The sequence below is a fragment of the Dermacentor variabilis genome, chromosome 2 (genome assembly GCF_050947875.1).
Source record: "Dermacentor variabilis isolate Ectoservices chromosome 2, ASM5094787v1, whole genome shotgun sequence".
In the NCBI taxonomy this organism is placed as follows: Eukaryota; Metazoa; Arthropoda; class Arachnida; order Ixodida; family Ixodidae; genus Dermacentor; species Dermacentor variabilis.
This window is the reverse complement of record NC_134569.1, coordinates 227,328,207-227,350,933: the sequence shown is the minus strand read 5'-3', so window position 1 is coordinate 227,350,933 and position 22,727 is coordinate 227,328,207. Positions and strand designations below refer to the sequence as shown.

Genomic DNA, 22,727 nt, shown 5'->3' with positions numbered 1-22,727 from the left:
CCGCAGAATGGACTGCTCCCCGCGCGCCTATACAAAAGCAACAAAAGAAAAGCCTCCCTTCGCTCTCCTACTCTGCCCAGAGGAAAGCGTCCGTCTTTTCTCCTGCTTCTCCTGCTCACCCCATTCTCCCCACATGCGTCGTCACGTGAGCTTTTCGCCGCCCCTGTGCGGGCGGCTCCGCATACACGCGCGCGCTTTTGGCGGAGTAGTTTGGCCGGCGTTTTTTTTCTGTGAGGGTTGGCTCCAAATGACTGCATTTAATTGTTATAACCGACAATCTAGTATGGTAGCATTGTTATAAGCAGTTTATTTTACCATAGAACACACTGCAAAGGTGACGGTGCCGCGGCTGTCCATTGCTATATCCGATATATTGTTATAAGTGGGTTTGACTGTGTATATATATATTTTTGCGGCTTCGGACTTTAGGAGGTTGGCTTAGAATCGGGGTCGGCCTAGATTCGAGTAAATATGTATATACATTAGGCAGCTGGCTCCAAAATTATGACACAGAGGCCTAGACCCAGCGTGATGCAACACATAGATATTTGTGAAATATCAGCCATATTGATCTGTTGCACTGAGTCTAGAAATTATGTAATTAGCATCGCTGACACTCCCATATCTGAGAATGGTTTTGTTTCTTTTTCTCTATGTCGGGTATACCAAGTGAACCATTATGATTCTTTCAGGATCAGAAAGCATGAAGTGTAGCCTCCTCAAACAGTCTGCACATTTCAACTGTCTCTATCATAATACAAATGACACATGATGTTAATAGATTTTTTATTAAAAATGGCAATTCTCACAGCAAATGACCAATTGACAACCCAGGTTACAAGGTGAAATTCTCACCTCTGAACTCTGGAACTAAATGTTGCTGTCGATACTGCTTCCTTGCAGTCGCTACTGCAGAGCTTATATAAGCACTATATGAATGCTAGTCAGTAAGGCTGTCATGATTTCTGAACACTAAAAGCTACATTGGCCTCCTTCAGTGGCAGCGACTGAACACAATCACGTGAACAGGCTTCTTGGTCACTAGCAATCTTGGCACTTGCATACCTCTACGCTTTGTTAGCATTCTTTTTCCTTCTGCGCCTGTACTTGGATCCTGAAAAGCAAGTACACAAATACCATTAACTGGGCTCTTCAATCTTCATATCAGGATTCTATAGTCAGTGACAACCTACGAATTAGAAACAAGCTGCTTCCATAAAAAGGCAGTGCACCTGCCCTTCACCAGTGAAGAAGAGCCCAGCCAGCTGGAGCCCGCTCACAGCTTAATAAGTTTGCTCTGCTAATGTAGCTAGGCTAATTGTTTCAAGCTAAAGTCTTAGTTGAACAGTGATATCGGTCGCTGAGCAGTGATACTATGATCACCCATAAATTTATCCTAGACGTTCAAGTTTCATCCGGTAGCCAGCAACACAAATACCGATCTGCACTACGAGAACAGTTCCTTGAAACACGGGAAACCGCTTGCAACCAGGCAAATAAGCGAACCTAATTGGCTGGCACATCCATGCCAGTTGTGTTTGAGCTGTACAGTGTACATATGGCTTTGTTATTCTTAGGTTATCACCACATTTCAAATATTCAAAACTTTGAAATAATGAGTTGAATATTGTCCTATTCGATATGGTCCCTTCACTACACTTGGCCTCATAATAACGAAGGGGCGGGGGCGAAATTATTTTGCTCTACCAATTACTGAGAATTACTGCAATATATGCCCAATAGGGTGCACAATTGCAAACACGGAAATAAGAAAGCAGCTTTGCACCCTGCAAGACTGCTCCACGGCCACACATGCGATTAAATTTGAATAGAACAAGAAACGAATCTTCGGTATGTGCAACACACACCTTCTTAGCACCTGACATGACAGCCTTTAGATAGCTGCCTTCTGTTTCATTGTGATCGTCTTTCACTTTTGCTTTCCACTTAGCTCGTCACGGTTGAGCAGCATGTGGCACACAACACAGCACTTCACAGTGTGATCAAAGAGGCAAGCGAACTTTGCTGCACTGGATTGGCTCGACCGGCCTGAGGCCTCCGAAATTGCACCTGTGCCAATGTGATTTCGGAGGCCTCGTCCAGATGCCAGCCTGCATAGCTCGCCACAGGGAGAAGTAGAAGTGAATGCATTAATCTTTCGCACCACTGCTTATAGCAACGTGGGCAGGTGAGGCATGCCTGAGTGTTGACCCCCGAGATTCAACTGTGGAGATCTCGAAGGCCAGGCCCAGATGTGGGTGCCTGCGCAACACGCAGCGAAGAAAGAGAGAGGTGAATGTATTAATCTTTCGCACCACCACGCGCTGCCGCGCAGTACGATGCAATTCGTGCAGGCTTGCCTGTGACCCCCCAGATTGCCCCAGTGAGATCTCGAAAGCCAAGCCCAGTCGCGCGGCATGCAGCTAGGCGTGCAGTAAAGGTGAATGTACTAATCTTTTGCACCACCATGCATAGCAGCACAGCGGATGCAACTTAGACAGCCAGGCACACCTGAGAGAGAAAGATAAGCGAAAAAGTGTGCTAGCAAGCCGCTGCTTGTGCCACTTGAGCACAGCTACACGCAGTAGTGAAAAAGACCAGTCCGTTTCGACGGCATAATTGAAGTAGTGACAAGGGAGTTTTAAACTGCCACGGCGAGTGGCTGCTGAATCCCATGGAATGTGATGTATTCGGTGCGCAACGACCGGGCATTTTTTGGCATCGGAGACGAATCTAGTTCATTATGTCCACTGGCAGGACAATTTCAGTTCTTTAGAATGAGGTTTCAAATACATAACTCTCTACAGGGAATCAAGGGAAAGTTAATTTACTTCGTTTTATCCCTTACTTTGTTATATCCTGTTTCGTTATACCAAGGTTGAGTGTAAACACTTCGTTATATTGAGGTTTAAAATACATTGTGTTCTAAGGACACAAAGTTATAAGATGTTAAATACTTCATTATGTAGAGAATTTCTTTATACTGAAGTTCTTTATATTGAGGTTTAACTGTATGAACAATGCCCCTCAACATACACTGGGCACCATTCACCTAATGCCCTCAGTTATTTTTGCCATTCCTGGTATCATTTAGTTGGGAGAGTTATCATTGTCACTTCAACCAATGGCAACACAGTCGCAGCTTTACTTTACTACATGCTGAATGCTTACATCTGTACCATAAGCACTGTGCAGTCATAATAATGAGCAGGAACACACGGTAACTACATGAAATTACAATTTCGCTCTGAATTAGTACTGATTTCAGTGGCACAGTACAATAGTGTCATCTTTGATCAATATATCAAACTGAGTAAACCCTAACATCTGAGACACTACTAAAATATTCCGGCAAAACCCCTCTCCTAATGACTTTCAACCATAATGTGATTGCCATTATTGCAATGTATAGCTGCACAATGCACTGCTGAATGAAGATGCATTTATTTATAACCTATAGTGGTCATTCTGAGACTTATTTTGCTTCGGGTAGATGCGCATATACTGTTCTCAGGTATCAGTGTATGTTGCTATGGCATTCGCTTGCCAAGGTGAACCTTGAGCATAATGGCATGCCAACAATGATATAATGACTGTGAGAATGACGGCACGATGAGAGTCATGTGACAAAGTTATAATGACAAAGATCAGGCCAATAATGATGATATCAAGATGACGATATGACAATGAATGCGTGACGACACAAATACGATGATGGCGTGACAACGGTATGAGGACAACGGAATGACGATGAGAATATGACAATGGCATGCCGATGACAGCATGACGAAAACTGTATGAGGAAGCTGAAGTGATGACTATCGAACAACCATGACGGGTCCACAATGAAGACATGAAAATGAATGCACAACTACTGTGCGATGACAATGGTGTGACAACAACAGCATAAAAGAGTTGGATGTCGAAGCTGGTATGATGACGATGCAACTAGGTACAGTCAAATCTCAATAATTCAAACTCAAAGGGGCTTTAAATTTGTTTGAATCAAAAGAAGTTCAATTTAAAGAACGCTAACTGAATGGAGGACTTACCTGCAGTGGTGCATGTGCACTGAGCTAACACATGAGTGGAGAGTTCCAGAATATTTATTCACGCGTATTTACAAGTTACAGTCAATGTCTGATTTTTCAGACTCCCTAGGGGCCACGAAAACGTCCAAAAGATCAAGCAGTCCGAAAACATGAACGCATGCCTTTTACATGCCCCCAAGCGCCCAAATTGGCACAGCCACATCCGAAATAGCCATAAAAGCCTGCCAGTACAGTTATTAGGCGTATCGGTGCTCGTACTGTGACAGGAGAGGGCGGGTGTACGCGTGCATGATTAAAGAAAATATAACATGTCCCGTGACATTTGCCCCTTCTAGCTTTTGGTATGATTCCCCGCAACACTGCTGTATTAGGGCAAAGCTGACTTTCGGGAACTGGCATTATTCAATGCGCCACGCTTTGCATGCTCCAAAGCCATCGGCGAAGATTACAAAGGTGGAGTCGGCGCCATTGCTAATATCGGCGAATTGTTTCGATGAAAAACATGGCACCGCACAGCATGTAGCTTGATAGCGAATGTGGATGTAGCTAGGCCTAGCATTGCTGGTGTGGCTATGGCTGCCAGCAGATCTACGTGCGAGATCGCCGGCTCGAGGTGGTGAGATAATCAAAATGGCGTCGGTGGTGGCTTCAATTAATGCCATTTTGGTACCTGCGGTCATGGCACAAAGTCCGGAAAATTGGACAGTGAAGGTTTTTTTGCGTCCAAAATTTTAGACATTCTTAAACATCGACTCTATGGGGTACATGGCGGTGCTGCGAAGGCGTCCGAATTATCGGGCATGTGCGAAAAATTGGGGGTCCGGAAAATTAGTCATTGACTGTACAGGACACCCATCCCTAATAGAAGTAATCAGTGATGCCCACCTGCGCACAAATTTCTATTGTGAATTTTTTTTTTTTCCTTGGCGCGCGGTGTTGAGGGGTCTCTCCTAAGCTCCACCTCTATGGCGGCGTAAGATGAATGCTGGTCGGAGGCACCGCCGTGTGATTTGGTGAGCTGCTGAGCAGCTGAGAGCATTGTTGGAGTGCAGTGTCTTCGAATTACCCGCCGTAAGTGCTTGCGCGTTCGAATTACCAGGCGTTTTCGCCCATTGGAGTACACATAACTTTGATGGGACCACAGCGTCAGTTCGAATTAACAAGATTCGACTGTGCCAAGACGGAGTCATGCCATGAGCATGTGCCTAGTGGCCCACACTATAAGACAACTTGATTCACAGTGTCAGTGTGAAAGGTGTAACGATGACTGCATGATGAAAGTCGCATGGAAAAGCTGGAATGGCGACAATCGAATGACCGCAACAGCATCATGACGACAGCATCAGAATGACAGTATGACAATGAATGCACGATGATTGTATGACGATGATGGCTTCACAACAACATTTAGAGAATTGAATAACGAAGCTGCAATGACGAGAATGAAATGACCACAATGGCATCACAACCATGAGCCCATACCTAGTGGCCCATGCTAAAGACAACTTGGTCCATCGAGTTGAAGTGAAAGGTGTCACGATGGCAGCATAACGAAAGTCCGATGACAAAGCTAGCACGACAACAATCAAATGACCACAACAGCATCACGACCATGAGCACATACATAGGCCTAAGCAGGTAAACAACTCGAGTCACTGGGTAAGCTAAGAGGGTAGATAGATAGATATATAGACAGATAATGCTCAACATGACTGAAGTAGGTAAAGAATGCCAATCGCATAAAAAGTACACACAGTTCTGATCAGAATGAACGCACTGTATTGTGAAAGCCAGTCAAGGGAAGGGAAGAGAGTGTCTATGTAGGCAGCGGAGCTCACTTTTCGGTAGCATGAGAAGGTGACATTTTAATTTCTTTTGACTCCTCTAATAAAGAAGCAATGTGAAAATTCGGGGGTAAAATGTTCCCTTGGTGATGCCTTACAAATTTCAATGTAAAACTAAGGTATTCCACAATGAAACGAGATCACTCACGGCGGATGTCACAGATCTTGTTTGACAGGTGCCTGCGAACAGCGTTCAGCCTTCGCGCTGTAAATGCATCCTTGCCAGCGTAGATACGAAATAGATCTGCAAAGAGGAAAAGAAAAGGGACATTCACTGCAACACAGTGCTCTCGCTGCTTAGAAGGAACTGGTAATTTTAATGCCACACAACTAAAAGAAATGATTTGCGAGATGATCAAAATGGGGACACTAAAGAGGGATATCAAACAAAAAATGAACACAGATATAATGACTTATCAGAACAAAGCAAATATATTTCTTGCTGATACCAACATGTAAATATGTGCTCACAGTAAATATTGAATGTAATGACGGTATTTTTGTGCCAGAAGTGACTCGTTTTAATTAGGCCCGAATGCAATATTTAAGTTGGATTGGCAAATTACACCTTTGGACCACCAGTAATGACAAATTGCCACCTATAGAGGAGATGCTTCAGAGTCATCCCTTTTTATTAATCATGATGCTAACCAACAAAATATATTTGAAAAATTTTAATCGATTTTCTTGGCACAAACACAGCTTCAGCAAGCTGCTGCCTAAAAGTTCCCACACCAGTTCCTATGATGTCAAGAATTTTGATGCTGCCTGCTCAGGTCCAACTCACTGCTTATTCAAAAAACTTCAAAGCATTTTAAAGAAATGAGACCCAATAAATCGTGTTTATAATACTTTGTGATAAAAAATAGCCTTGTCATGGCCCAGAATTGATGCATTAGCTCCTCCTGGGTACTGGCATAAGGGGATGAGGTCTGGTGCATGGCTTTTACCAGTTGCCTTTGTGAAAGAAACAAAGGCCCGGTCAAAACAAAGGACAGCGATTTAACATATCTAACATATTTAACATAACATCTCAACAATGCAAACTTCATTATTAAGAGGTAGCTGTGAATTTTCTTTTTTGCAGAAGAACTATGAAAGTCACAATTGCAAAGAACAGGTGTAACAATGTAGAACAATTAGGATGTGCTATTGTATGATCAGCAATGAACTATATATATGCATATCGATACAAGCCAAATTTCTTAACAGTATTTGGGAAAGAAAATATTTAGAGCACACAGTCCACAGAATCAATAGCGACACACAGTAAACCGGGCATGTCGACAGTCCATCCAGGAAAACGCAGTTTGTAAGTGACCTTGAAAGTCAGTGCCTCAATATCGGCGGCAGAGCCGAGTGGTGAAGTGTCAGATCAGATCATTTTTATAAACCTCTTCAGGTGTTGCCATTCACCTCTAGCCATCTAGATGCACACATGAAGCATACACGCATGCACTCCTTTTCACTGTGGTTCAGACTGCCAGCGGTCACTCTCTCTGGTAAACAATTTCGTTCCACACAAAACAGCCACGAATGCACATAGCTCAATGTCCTCTTGTGGTACCAAAGGTCACGTTCCTTACTGTTTACGTGAAAAGGCAATGCACAAAGGCTCGCAACCCTTTCTTAGTGGAGCGATGGTTAATAGGTGTGTACACTTAGGAGGTGGAGACAATGAAATAATGTGACTTTCATGACAAAACCCCCACATCAAGGATATTGTTTTAGAAGACTCATGATACCACAAAAGTCATTCATTAATAAAACAGAACTCGTATCCACTGATAGTTACACATTCAAGTAATATAGTTGCAAAATTTCTCTTTTATAATCTCCTCAGGTAATCTGCCACCACATTTGCTTTTACCTTTATGTGTTTTGCACTGAACTGGTATTCTTGGAGCAGCAAACTCCATGGAAGGACTCTACTCTTCAACTGTTTTGCCCGTCTTGAATAGCGGAGGGGTTGGTGGTCCATCTGGATGACAAATGAGGCCCCATAGAGGTACATTGAGAATTTCTGAAACCCCCCACAAGTGCCAGAGATTCTAGTTCAATTGTGCTGTAGACTGTCTCTCTTGGCAGCAGTTTTCTGCTAGAGTAGGCTATTGGGTGGAGCATTCCTTCGTGACCTTGCATTAAGAGGACCGTTTTCTGGGCCGCTGCGAGTGGAAGCACTGCATATGGGCTCCAGCTTAATGTCCACAGCAGCTGTACATTTTGACATCACCCTTTCGATATCGCCATCATTGCATTCAGGAAGGTGAGGTGCCCATTTTAAGCCCACCCGGCTGTCGCTATCCTGCCCGGGTCAGATTTTCCAGCCCTTTATCTCCCCTGGTGCACGCTGGATCTAGGCCTCATTTTGGTCTAGCATCCCTGCCCCCCCACCAGCCCACTAAGTCATGAAGTATCAAGTAAACTGCACCGATATCGACCCTACCGAAGTCCAAAATGGAGAATGTGAGACCGCCCTGCGTCTCCACAACCAATACCGCCCTACGCTTGCCAGTCACTTTCCTCAGTGCTCCACAGGGCTGTTAACAGCAGCGATGGCTGCCCAACTGCTGAGAAATCCTGAGCCGCCAGTTCCATAGTGCCAGCTGCATCTGCGACGCACGCCTCTCCCAAAAATCCTGCAGGGAGACCTCAAAATCGTAGCCCAACCATGCAGCAGTTTGGATGTGACAAAGGAAACCCCTCGCATGCTTTTCACAGCAATCTGCGATGAGATGAAAATCCCTCTGCAGGAAGCGCTCGCCTAGGACCAGGTGCGACTGCATCCAACGAGCAACAGTTCTACGATCAGCACTCGAGAAGAAGTTTGGGGTTAGGCTTATGTCTGAATCACGTCAATTCCCGTCGGCACAAGCTCAACTGATGCCACCGCCTACCCCGCTCCTTCTGATGATGCCGTGCGGGGCGTCATTCATATATGTGGCCAACAGTGGTGAGCTACACACTGAAATCCTAAAAGGGCTTCTCCCCTTCAATCCTGATTTGCCAATCATTGACACTTGGCCCTTTGGAAAGAAAGCAGTCCGTCATCATCGCTTTCACCACCGGCCCCATGCCCAAAACTATGTACTTTTGGGCAGGTATTCACACATGCTTTCCCCATCAACCCAAAATGGAGACATGTTACAACTGCTGACGCATCGGACACCGACAGGATGTCTGTCCCACCCAAGCTAGCAGATGCAGCCCAACCTGCTCACCCAAGTGCATCATCTGTGGGGACAGGCATCACACTGGGAATATACAATGCAAGTACTGGTACGCTCGCCCTCCACTACGCACTACCCAGTCAGCCGCCGGACGCCAATCAAGAACCCGGGAACAGAAGCCAGCCCCCTGAAAGTCATCATGCAGTACAAGTACTACATGCTCCGCCTCCCGTGACTGTGGCCACAAGCCCCAGCAGGACCTCGCCTGGGCCGACCATGCAAGCAGATCGCCGCCTGCCCCTGCCCAGAAAATTCCGGACCACAATGAAGGGGAGCTCTGGGCCCTGCAGGAGGTGGTAAGCTGCCTCACAGCCCTCACTCAGCACTCACTTGCCTCTCCCACACCTTCTCTCGCAAATTCACCTCCTGCTCTAACACAAATCAATATCACTCCTCCTCAATAACCTCATTCAAAAAACAATGTATCAATCCGACCCCACCTTTGGGCTGACCAATGTGGACTCTAAAGTGAAAGACCTCTCTGACCAATTCGACAAAAAACTAGAAGATGTTGAGATTCGCCTCGAAAGCAACTTCAACGCCCTCGTCTCTGACCTCATTACAAAAGTGGAGGCGCACATGAAACATTGCATGGAAGCTATATTCCAGAAGATGGTTGACCTCCTCAAAGCATGCCTCATACAGCTCCCACCACTCTCTATCCCCCTTCTCCCCACGGCGCAACCTACCACCACGGAACCCCACATCCCAATACATACCAGACTAGCCCTTCTTATCCATCCCCCTACGCTCCAATATGGCGGGATGGGGCAACAATTCCCTTCACATCGTAACCTGGAACTGCTGCGGCTTCCGGGGCAAGCGCACACCCTTGCAGCCTCTTCTTCCTACACATTCCCCAATGCCCCAATTCCTTCTCCAGGATACTGCCACTCGGGCCACACTCCTTAGTAACAACTCAACACACTCTGAAACCACAAACACACCCAGGACGTCCACACTTGTGCATCAAGCTCTAACACATGACACATTAACATTACATCATGTCAGATACGCCCTGTGTGATCACTGAAATTATCCATCACACACATACACTCACATCCATCTTTATTGCCAATATCTACACCCCCCCCCCCCCCCTCCCAACTGATGGCTTTGTTGGTCTCCGTCCTCTGAGAGCTGCACCACCTAGCACGGAAGCAACCCGCACTAATCAGTGGGGATTTCAACAGTCAGCACACTGACTGGGAGTAGAAAACAACCACACACAGAAGTTGTAGCCTCTGGCTGCTCATGCAGAACCTCCAACTTTCCATCCACGCCAACTTTCAGACCCCTATGCAAATAGACAACAGTGTCAGCATGGACACTAGTCCGGATCTGGTGCTCAGCCGCTTCCCCCATGTGGACTGGACGAGAACACAACATACAATGGGCAGTGATCATTAGATGATACAAGTCAGCATCCCATTCAAACCAAACCGGCACGCCTACATGACGCACAAACTTATTAGGCAGGACGCTCTCTGCACCACATGGACTGCCCTCCCTGACAACCCTGTCGCCGACATCAACGACTGGGTAGATTCTTCAGAGTGACATCCACTATCATACGCAGCAGATTGAAACCACCCCAGACACCCTCACACTAGAAACCTGACTCACCCACCTCTGGGAGGTCTACCACATCCTCCTAGAGAGGTGGAAATTGTGTAAACATAACAGAACACTAAAAAAACATTTAGCCACTCTACAATCTCAAATTCAATCACATTCGAAGGAGCTCTACCGTTGAAATTAGGGGCAAGTATGTGACGGCATCGCCGGCAAACTGCCCACCAAATGGGTGTGGTACCTCCTACTCCACCTCATTGATACTCGAAAACAAAAAATGCCACCAAGCACCATGTCACCCAGATCATACACGCACACATGGACAACCCCAATGCTCTCTTGGGTACACTCCGCGACACATACATCTCACCCGGCATACCAACTCCTCTCCCTTCATATACAGGACAGCCAAACCCCGAACTCGACACCAACATAACAAAGGCAGCCTTCTTGACTCTCTGCACGAATTCCGCACCCAGTGCCGACCAGGTCACCAACACAATGCTCTATAATCTGGACAATCAATCGATTACTCTCATTACGGAGTACTTCAACCAGTGCTGGAAGGAGGGTGCCCTCCCCTAGTCTTGGCACCATGCGAAGGTAACCGTCATTTGGGAGCCCAACAAACCACCTACACTGCAAAACCTTCGCCCAATCTCCTCGGGTGTCGGAAAGGTTTTCGAGCATGTGGTATTCGTGAGACTCCCACAGCACATGGCAGACCATGACTTATACCCTTACAGCATGGTGGGATTCCACCCTCGTTTGTCCACACAGGATGCCATGTTGCAAATCACCCATGATATCTCCAACCCGCTCATTTCAGGCCACACTAAAGCAGTGTTGGCTTTGAATTTATCCAAAGCCTTTGATTGCATTGAACTTCATGCGATCATGACTGCACCTTCCCCACTGAATGTGTGTGCACGTACGTACATCTACATTCAGGCCTTTCTCACAGCACGCATGGCTGAGCTTTGTGGCCCGCTCACCTACTCCGCATACTCGGTAAAAAGTGCCAGCAACCAGCAAGAGTCCGTCTTCTCACCTTTCTTTATTAATATCACTCTCATCCCCCTAGCAAAACAACTGACAGCTGTTCCTCATGTGAAACATACTCTCTACGCTGACGACATCACGCTATGGACTACCCATGGCAGTGATGGCCCCATACAGGACACCATCCAAGCAGCCACCCATCTGACTGAAAACTATGCAGTAAGCTTAGGATTTTCTTGTTATCTAGAGGAAAACTGGCTGCTCTGCATCCGTCCCAAGAACCACAACTCGCCCTGCTACCCCATCCGTCATCGAACTGGATGGCAGACCGGTACCAGAGGTCACAACCCTCAGGATACTGGGTACGCATATCCAGAGTGATGGGAAGCACACCACTGCACTCCGGAGACTCAAGCAGGTAGTAGGGGTGATCTCGCACTTGATCCGCCAGGTCTCTGGCCACCACAAAGGCATGAGAGAGGGTGATCTATACTGCCTTGTTCATACCTTTGTACTCAGTCGTGTGCTCTACTCCACCCTCTATTTCCAGCTTTCCCGCGCGTGAAACTGATGCTAAGGATGCTCTCATTCACCGGGCATACAAAGTCACCCTCCGCCTTCCAAAAAATACACCTACTCAGCCAGCCGGCCTTCAACTAGGCCTTCACAACACAATCGGGAAACTTGTAGACGCGCACCACCAAGCACAATATTTTCATCTCACACAAACTCTGGCCGGTACATCCTGCATTCCCTTGGAATCCGGATACCAGCCAATGGTCTGACATTACCTCCCGTATGAAGTCCCTTACACCGCAAACTGCTCATTAAGCCGCTCCCCTGTAACATGCACATTGACCCCCACGATAGGCGCCGTAGAGTATGAGCTACAGCACTCCACCAGTATTACAGCTAGGAACTGGACACCATATGGGCAGATGCAGCGTGGACGAGAAATGAAGCAGTCACTGCTGTGGTGGATCACACTTTCTCCCCATCAGAACACCCCCCCCCCCCCCCCCCCCCACACACACATCTCGCTTGATGCTGCAGAGGAAGCCAACATTGCCCTAGCCATCATCAACACAGAAGCACGGTATGTTTTATCAGATTCCAAAACTGAGATCCTAAATTTTGCACGAGGCTGAGTCCAAGTCCCTGCTTTTCGCATACTGGGCTTGCCCGTTGCACCCCCACCTCCTCATGTGGAGCTGATTTGGGTGACCGCGCACTGCAGGAATCCTGGAAATGAGGCCGCCAACCTCTTGGCATGAGGTTATTTAGACCGGGCTCTGCGGCCTCCTATCCGGGATTGACGAAGGAGTGCACGCATACTTTCAACGAGCTGATGCATGCCTCCAAGCTGGTGTGTCAGCTGTATCCTCTACCGCATAAATTCTCAGCAATCAACAAGCAACCCTTTGGCGACAATTACAAAAACACAATCTCCACTCTCCTCTCGTTCTTTCTCACTATGACCCACTTTTTTTCACTTCAGCCTGTACTCTCTGTCCTGAACCTTGTGTTTCTGCTCTCCATCTCCTTTTTCATTGCCCGGCAGAACCTCCCCCGTAGGGCCAAGAGAAGCTGAAGAACTGGGAGGACTGGGAGACCCTGCTGCTCTTTGGAGACCTGGTCGTGAAGACAAGGTCTCCAGAGAGCAGCAGGGTCTGACTGACCAGGCTGCCAGCATTATGGACTGAAGTAACGTAAACGCTTGAGTGCGGTGGGGTTGTGCGGGGGCCCGGGAGCCTATATGCTCCAAACTCCTCAGTTTCTATAATAAAGTTTTTACGATGCTGATTCATTAAGACTGCTTAGAGATTTGTGTCAGATGTGCATGTGTGGATCACGATCAGTCTACTAAAATTTGAAAGCCGCAAGATTGGAGTGCTGGAGACCTTGCCTTTGAGTTCTTGAAATGCCTTCTCATGCATGTATGTCCAATTTATACTACATTCTTTTGCTCTCCTTTTTTGGTTAGCTCCGTAAGCAGTGTACTGATCTCGGCATAACCAGGGATCAAATCTCTGTAGTGGCCAGTCAGTCCAAAGAAACTGCGCACTTGCCTCTTCGTCTTATGCCATGAAGCTGCTTCTATCTCGCTTAAAGTTCTCCCAAGTGGTTCCAGCTTTCCTCCTCCAACTTGGTGTCCCAGGAAATTAATCTCCTCCAAGCCAAATTGACACTTGCTCGGATGCACAGTCGGAGTGGCTGCCTGGATCGTCAAAAAGCTGACTTCACGAGGGAAGGTGGTCTTCCCACACTGCTCTGACAACAAACACATCGTCATGTTAATGCTCCACATCTGGCATTCCCTCCACTACTTGATATAGCCCTGCTGTTGTTGAAAACGCTGTCTTGGGTTTCGAGTCCTCTGACAGAGGAATCTGCCAGTATCCTTTCACAAAATCTAACTCTAAGAAACAGTTCCTTTCTTTTACTGTGGCGAAGACAGCATCGACCTTAGTCATGGGTTCAGGATTTGCATTAAAACATCATTCAAGTGGTGGGAATCTATGCACAGCCAGTTCGTCTGGTCCGGCTTCTTTAATAGCATCACTGTTGGATTGTAAGGCGATTCTGATTTTCCAATTATTCTAAGCATTTCAATTTCCTTTGCCTCTTTCTCTATATCTTCTCACGTAGTAAAGAGCAGCGGATATTGTTGGACATTCACTGGGGCCATGGTTTCTAGGGTGGCTTACAGCCCAGTCTGTCTTTCCTGGAATGTTAGAGAAAATGGATGCTTCCTGCCTCATTTCATTTTGAAGTTCCTTTCATTGTGACGCAGTCAGGTGAGACCCATGCTTCACGTTTTTGATGGTTTCATTTTTCACAAATCCCCCCCCACTAGGATGCTTTTTCCTTCTTTTTCTACGATGCTAAAGATTGCATTATTCTGTTCTGCTGGTTGTGTGCCATCTCTGTCCTCTTTTTTTTTTTAACAGGTTGGCATAGAAAACCTTGGGCCCTCCTGCAGACTCAATGGTATAGTTGACGTCACATTTAATTTCTTTTACTTCGAACTGTCCCTTCCATTGCAGAATCGTTTGTTTTGCTCAGTTGGTAGCAGGACTAGGCTTCCGGCTGAAATTAGCTTTGCTTTGCAGTGTACTGCTTTACATAGCGAGCCTCAGCCTTCTCAATTTATTTGTGTGCCAATCAGCATCTTTCTTCCAAACAAATGAAAAGGTTGATCACATGCTGGTGTGGTCTTTGCTTCATCATCGAGATTGTGGTTCGTCCAAACCTCCTTTAGAATGGCTAGGGGCCCCCTGATGCGGCAACCATACAGGAGCTCGAAGGGTGAATACCCAAGGCTTGAGAGGCGTACTTCCCTGTATGCAAATAGCAAAGGTGCCAGATAACTGTCCAAGTCTCTCGGCTTCTCTGCGCACATTCTTTTCAACATGAGCCTCACAGTCCCATTAAATTTCTCCACCAAGCCGTTGGCCATGGGGTGGTACGGGGCTGTGTGCAACTGTCGGACCGAAAAGAGATGGGCAACTTCTTTGATTGTTTCTTATGTACACTTAGTTCCACAATATTTAAGTACTTTATTAGGCATTCCCAGAAGCGAGAACATTTCCACCAAGGCCTCAGCAATGTGCTCTGTCTCAATGCTCAATAACGCAAGAGCATCCGAATATCTTGTCACATATAGGGTTTGTCTGTAAAGTAATGAGACTGCCTGCCGCGTGGCGCTGCAGTCGCTAGTAGCACGCTTCCCGGGGGTGAGATTTGTGGTGGTGGTTCTAAGCTAAGTAATGCACCGGGTGGCAGCTGCGTCTGAGCTCTGATGCAGTGCAGATGTGTAGTAGCACAAAAGATGTTTTCGAGTTTTTTTAATGGCAGGAAACGTCAAAAATGGAGCGTTTGGTTGAGCAGCGGTATGCAATTAAATTTTGCTTTCACCTGGGCAAAACCACTTTCGAGATGCTTGCCTTACTTAAGGAGGCTTACAAAGCCGACGCCCTGTCAAGGGCCCTGGTTTTCCAATTGTTCAGTGAGTTCAAGAATGGACGGGAAACCATTGAAGACATGGAGTGATCTGGACACCCTTCAATGAGTGGTTTGGACAAAAATGTGGGCAAAGTAAAAGATATCCTCGACTCCGACCGTCATTTGAGCATAAGATTAATCACCGAAAACCTCGACATGTATAAAACAATGGTTCACAAAACTATTTCTGAAAACTTAAACATGTGGAAAGTCTGTTCAAAATTGGTGCCAAAAGTGTTGAGTGATGAACGAAACCGACAAGTTGACATTTCCCGTGAGATGTTAGTGCAGACAGAAAGTGAACGGGGCTTTTCAGACAGCATAATAAGAGGCAACGAATCATGGTTGTTCCAGTCTGGCCCCGAAACCAACTGCCAAAGTTTGGAGTGGCACACAGCGGAGTCCTTGCACCCCAAGAAAGCAAGAATGTCGAAGTCCAAGTTAAAGACAACGTTCACTGTCTTTCTGACGAGTGTGGAGTGGTCCACAAAGAATTTGTACCCCTGGAACAAACCATCAATGTCGTGTTCTACAAAGAAGAGTCGCCAAACAGAAACGACTGGAGATGGCCGAATGCTGGAAGCTCCACCACGACCATGATGTAGCCCACACTCTCTTTGTTGTGACCACCTACCTGGCTCGGATAGGGGTCGCAACCTTGCCGCAGTTACCGTACAGCCCCGATGCGAGTCTGACAGACCTTTCCCTGTTCTTGAAGCTCAAAAGAAGCCTGAAAAGTCATTGTTTCTAAAATGCTCCCACCATCCAACGGGCTTTCACAGAGCCTCGGGAAGTGGTTATAGCAGCTGACTTCCAGGGAGCCTTTGCAGTGCGGGAATCGCGTTGGCAGTGGTGTATTAACGCCCAAGGAGACTATTTTCAAGAATTTTAGTAATACATACCAGTCGTATCAATAAATTCTTTTTACCAGACCCAATCTCATTACCTTATGGACAAACCTTTTAGCCCATTAGGGTTAATATACAGGGCATTTCACGTAACTTGTGCCAAGGTTTTAAAAAATAAGTGGTTAGCTGCAGCTGAATGAAACCAACGGCATATGGTTTGCCACCATGTGGTGTTCCTTAGTGTATTTTTTATATTCCGCTTAATTAGTTAATTAACTAAGGTGAATTATGAAAATGTTTATTATTCACTTTAGGGCCGAGTGTGTTTCATGGCATTCTAGAAGTAGTCCAGAAACGACCAATCAAATTTTTTATGGCAACATGCATACTGCGTGGTGATTTTTTTTTGGGGGGGGGGGGGGGGCGTTTAGAGAAAGCCTGCAAAATGTGAAATAAAGCAACATGACTGCAATTATGCGCTATCGTATTGCAGCACTCTCAATCATGATTCGGCAGAAAGAACCTTGCGCGCGGACCATGGTAAAGTGAGCGGCCGCGGCTCTAGGCATCGGCTTCACAGTGTATACATGGAAAGGAAGCGCCGTCGTTTCTGATAAGCGGTAGGCTCGACGCACATTTGAGAGTGCTGCAATATGATGGTGCAAGAGCGCAGTCATGTGGTTTTATATTATATTTCGCGGGCGTTCTTTAAACGGCAAAAAAAATCACCAAGCAGCATGTACGTTGCCACAAAAAAGTGGATCCGTCGCTTCTGAACCCCTCTACAACACAACGAAATGCACTTGGCCTTAATGTGAATATTAAAAATTTTGCATTATTTATTTTAGTTAATTAACTCATTAAGCATAATATAAAAAATACTCTAAGGAGCGCCACATGATGGCAAACCATATGCCGTTGGTTTCATTCAGCTGCAGCTAACTACTTTTTTAAAATCCTTGGCACAAGTTACATGAAATACCCTTGTATAATGATTCTTACTTCTGGATGGTAGCTGGGTAAACCCTAAAATGTTGTTTGCCACCCATTAAAATGGAGTGACTATGGTGCCTCCTGCAGTGGCACACAGGGTACTCTTTCTTTAGGGGTCATATGTTCACAGATATCGCAAGAGGTCATAAACCTTCACACGTCAAAGGCAATGCCTGGCAAAAAAAAAAAAAAAATAATTTTTCCATGATGCGGTCTTGTTTTTCGAGCCCCCAGATGCTCGGACATGATCCGATCACGGGCCATTTCAGTACTGCTTCTCGATGCTCCTTCGGAATGACTAGCTGCTGCTAGTCGTTCCGGGGTCAGCTCGTGTGTCAGGCGTTTTCAGCCTCACAAATTTTTTTTTCTGCATTCTTCGCCTGGGCTCTAGTTACGGCAGTAGCGATTCGCACCTCAGGGTGTCTACCAAGTTGACATTTCCAAATTCCCTGAGTTTTCCAGGTTTTCCCTGAGCCTCTTTGCAATATTCCCTGAATGAGCCAGAACTTTCTTTCATGTCAAGACAGGCTGACACCATGTTGCTCCATGCTGTCAATCTCTAGTAAGCATGTTGAAACAAAAAAATGACTTAATCCAGTTTGAATAGTAAGGAGTAACATCTATTTTATTTAAAAGGAAAACAGAGGGCACAGTGAAAGAAAATGGTAAAACCCATTCCAAATTGAGTCGAACATTTTCAAATACGAATGAAAAGGAGCTGCACACATAAGCAAATATTTTTTGAATATGAGCTATTTCTATCAAATGATAACAAGCTCATCAGTATGAGGCCTGAACTCTGTCACAACGAAGATTCTCTCTCAGCAGCTGGAAAGTCAACCTCAACTGTCCTGACATACTCTCAGCCCGTACACAACATCTCAGTGTTGGGTTTCACTGCTTTAAAGAGTTTATTTTGGCTTGAATGAGGGACACCTGCATCTCGGCGTTAGCCAACACTTTGTTTTTTGAGCTCAAGCTCCTTCAAAGAGGCGACGGCATGCTTCCTTTCCCGCTAATTACTTAGTGCGTTAGTCCTTTCTGTTCTCATCCTCCTTCTGCCACGCGTTCACCGCATGGATCATTTGAAGCATCCGCTTGGTCAGTTGTACGGTCAACATTCGATTTTTCGGACTCCCAAGAGACCGCAAAAACATCAGAAAAATCGGGCAGTCCGAAAAAAAATGAACGCACGTTTTTAACTACCCTTAACTGCTAAAGTTGCCACAGGCACGTACGAAAGAGCTCTTAAGGCCTGCCAGTACACTCACTAGGCATATCGGTGCTCGTACTGTGACAGGAGACGGAGGTGCACGCGTGTATAATTAAGAAATACATACTGTGTCCCGTGACAATTGCCCCTTCCCAGGCTTGTTATCCTTCACCGCCAAACACTGCTGTACTAAGGCAAAGCTAACTTTCGGAGACTGGCATTACGCAACGCGCTTCTGCGAGCTTCAAAGCCAATCGCGAGGATTACAAAGGCGGAGTCGGTGTCATTGTTGACAGCGGCGAATGCTTTCAATGAAAAACACAGCACCGCATGGCAAGAAGCTTAATAGCGAAACGTAGAAGCAACTGGGTCCAACGTTGCCGCGGTGGTGGCTACGGCTGCCAGCGGATCTGCGTGCGAGAGTGCCGGTTCGAGGCGGAGACATAATCAGAATGGCGGCGGTGGTGGTGGCTTTGATTAATGCCATTGCAGACCTGCAGTCAGGGCAATATACACTGACTATATGGAGTACGTGGTGGTGCCGCAAAGCCGTGCGAATTATCGGGCATGTTCGAAAAATCGGTCGTTAACTACTCTGGCAATACCTCGTGCCGATGACACGACGTCAACGACGATTCGTTGCAATCCCTCTGTTACTGGAGCCAGCATTAACACGACTTACGTTCCCTTTCAATAAAGTTACAGCTAATTTTCCTTGATAAAAACACAAATTCCCTGAGTTTCCCCTTAGTATTTCCAGAGTATTCAACTTCCCTGAGAATTCCCGGTTTTCCCGGTTGGTAGACACCCTGCTCCTCCCCTGCCGGTAAATCATTCGTCTGTTTTCTTGCATCGCTCGACGGGTCACCCAGCACTCAACACCCTTTATGTTCCCCAGTATTACATCATACAGAGGTTCCTGACACAAAGGGCAGTGATGTTGCCGCAGAAAATGGGAGTCTCGACGTGACTTTGAACTTTTGGTAGCCTCTTCACGGTACCATCTACTAAATTGGACTGCTTTCCCCTGCAAGTTAGTCGTCATTGAGTAGGTTTCTCCTTACTATTACTATGTTGTTTCCCATATAGCGTAGTATGGTGAACAATTTCTCTGCCAGAGTGCCAGCAACAACAGGCATTGCCTCAACTAAGAACTGCGGCCGTGTCATCATGACCACTACCATGGCAATCGTGTTGCCATTTTTTTAACTCAACATATTCGTCGTGGATACATTTCTGGTCGTCTGCCTTGCCAGGTGCATAAATACGTGGAGCCTGAGGCTTTTCCTTCCACCTCTGTTGGCAAGTATCTTCTCTGTGGCTCTTCCTCCCACAATTAATGTGAACAGGACCATAACTGCATGCAAAGTTGCTCTTGCACTGTGCAGCATGGTGCCCTGTCCTACCACAAAGACAGCACTTTGGTAGTATTCTCTGGCTGACTCTCATGTTGTCAGTTTCAATTCTATCTGCGTCTTTTCATCCAGATTTCTTCGCCTTTTCCAAGTTAGTGCCTCCTTGTGCTTCGCGAAATCGATCAGCCAGTCCTAGTATTATATCAGATGACTCAGCTTTCCTCTGCTTAAGATAAAGTGACAGGGTTGGATGGCAGTTGCACTAAGAAATTGTTCCTTGATCAAAATCTCGTGGAGGGAAGAGTAGTCCTTCGTTATCTCAGACCCCCCCCCCCCCCGCCCCATATCTATCCATCGGTAAATATAATGGCTCAGCCTTGCTGAAAAATGTGCAGCGGTTTTGCTGTACACTGATATTTCACTCTTAAATTTTTCTCTGAAGCCCTCAATGGTAAATCGACAACGCCTCAAAAGTGCCCCTGACCTTGGGGTAGCTTGACGTGTCTTCTGGTGACAATCTCCGAAACAAATACTTAGCGCTATCCCACTCGGACATGGGCTCAAAACACCGTAGACCACTGCACCTCTGGCTCCTGGCGATACAGTCAAGGTAATCTTTTCTTTCATCAAATGCAATGAGAAGCTTGCTGGTATTCAGTCTCGAACCGATGTCGGCATCCCTCTCTTGAGTGCATCTAACATTACCCGGATTCTCCCTCTCCAGCTTTTGAAGCTCCAGTTTTAGATACAACGCTTCTCCCTCACCTTCGCTTGCTTTAAATGCTGCAGTATGTTCTCTCTCTGCGGGTTCTTGTTCTCTTTCTGCTGCCTCTTGTGCCAAAGCCCTTTCTGCCATTGTCTTGCTTGCTCCTCCTCTATCCACTTCCTCAGCTTCGCTCCTGACAGATCGAACTGAGTGCCAACAGATACCAGCTTTTCTAACCCTACGGTAAAAATGAAGCTTTAGGTACGCGAACAAGTGTTTCAAAAATTATTTGCTGGAAACATTTTTTTTCTCTCAACTAGAAATTCCTCTCTTAAGAAAGGGGATCATTTGCCAAGGCTCTCCACCCATTCAAGGTGGCTACTTTGCACCAAACATCCTGTTGCAGGCACCAGATAGTATCATGACTCAGAGTTGACACATTAGCTCCTCCTGAGCAGTGACATAAGGAGATGAAGTCTGGTGCCTGGCTTTCGCTAAGTGCCATCGTGAATGAGACAAAGACCCAATCAAAACAAACAAAGAACAGACATTTAATGTGATCTCTCCACAATGATGCAAACTGGCATTACTAAGAGGTGGCTGTGAATTTGTTAGACAGAAAAAGTATGAAAATGACAACCACATAGGACTGGTGCAACAATGTAAAGCTATAATGATATGCAATTGTAACATCAATAATGAACTACACATGTGTACGTTGGTAGAAGCCAAATTTCTTAACAGCATATTGGAAAGAAAATACAGTTGAATCTCTCGTTAATATCATCATCATCGTCAACAGCAGCCTATATTATGTTCACTGCATGATGAAGGCCTCTCCCTGCGATCTCTAATTACCCTTGTCCAGCGCCAACCGATTCCAACTAGCGCCCGCGAATTTCAGAATTTCATCGCTCCTCCTAGTCTTCTGCCGTCCTCGACTGCGTTTCCCTTCTATTGGGAACACGCTTAATTTGAGCTTACGGTTTATTCAAACTGACGCTGTGGTCCCGTCAATGTTATGTGTATTCCAATGGGCTAAAATACCCGGTAATTCAAATGCGGAAGCATTTGTGACGGTTAATTCAAACATACTGCACTCCAACAATGCTCTCTGCAGTGCGCCAAATCCCAAGGCACCGCCCCCAACTTGACCTTGCTATAGAGGAAAAGCTTCAGAGAGACTCCTCAACGCTGCGCACGAGGTTCCGTATATAGTCCAAGGGTGATAACACAGTCGGCACGCGCCTTAAGCTGTATGTGCGACTGAAAGCGTGCGAGGAGAGCCAATAATCGCGGCTCAATCTCGCCTGCACGAAAGAGATGGAGCGGGGAGGTAGCGCGCCATCTTCCATCGTGCGAGGCACGCAACATTGCGAGGAACAGCACGAGGGGGAGGGAGGCGTTTTATTCCGGCTGCAACTGCGCATGTAGTGGCTGCACGCAGTCGTGCAACCGTACCTTGAGAGCAATCTGCATTTGGGGAAGAGTCTAGGTGCATCAGCAGCTCGTAGCTTTGTACGTGCTGTGTGTTCTCGGCGCTGAGTTTTCGTTGAAGCGATAGACAGCACAAATGTCACTTCTCTCGATGCTGCTGCCGCATTTCCTCACACCAGCGTTTTGACAGCGAATTTCTGCGGTCATCGAGGGACGTGTGTTCATGTTTGCTTGTGCGCATGACATCATGCTTGTTAATTTACTTAGTACGGCTATGTTTACAAGCTTATACGGCCACTAAAACTACTATCCTTGCTTCGTATAGCTGTCCAGTAATTTGCTATTGCAATCAATGCTTTGCCTCTCGAGCAAAACTGCAACTTTTTTTTTTACAATGACGAGTCTAAGCCAAGATGTCCCCATGGAAAGGTCGTCGGAGACAGTGTGCCACATTCGATTATGTACAA

At 46.3% G+C, this 22,727-nt stretch overlaps 1 protein-coding gene across 1 annotated transcript in view; it reads right to left on the bottom strand.

Annotated features, from left to right (window-relative positions):
* Positions 1-757: 757 nt before the first annotated feature.
* The window catches only part of LOC142571206 (uncharacterized), a 130,403-nt gene continuing 108,433 nt past the window's right edge, over positions 758-22,727 (bottom strand). The window contains exons 8-9 of the mRNA XM_075679477.1: positions 6,045-6,140; positions 758-1,114 (exon numbers count right to left, since the gene is read on the bottom strand). Of these exons, the coding sequence (XP_075535592.1) occupies positions 1,068-1,114; positions 6,045-6,140 (143 nt within the window). The 3' untranslated portion in view covers positions 758-1,067. The remainder of the gene's footprint in view (positions 1,115-6,044; positions 6,141-22,727) is intronic.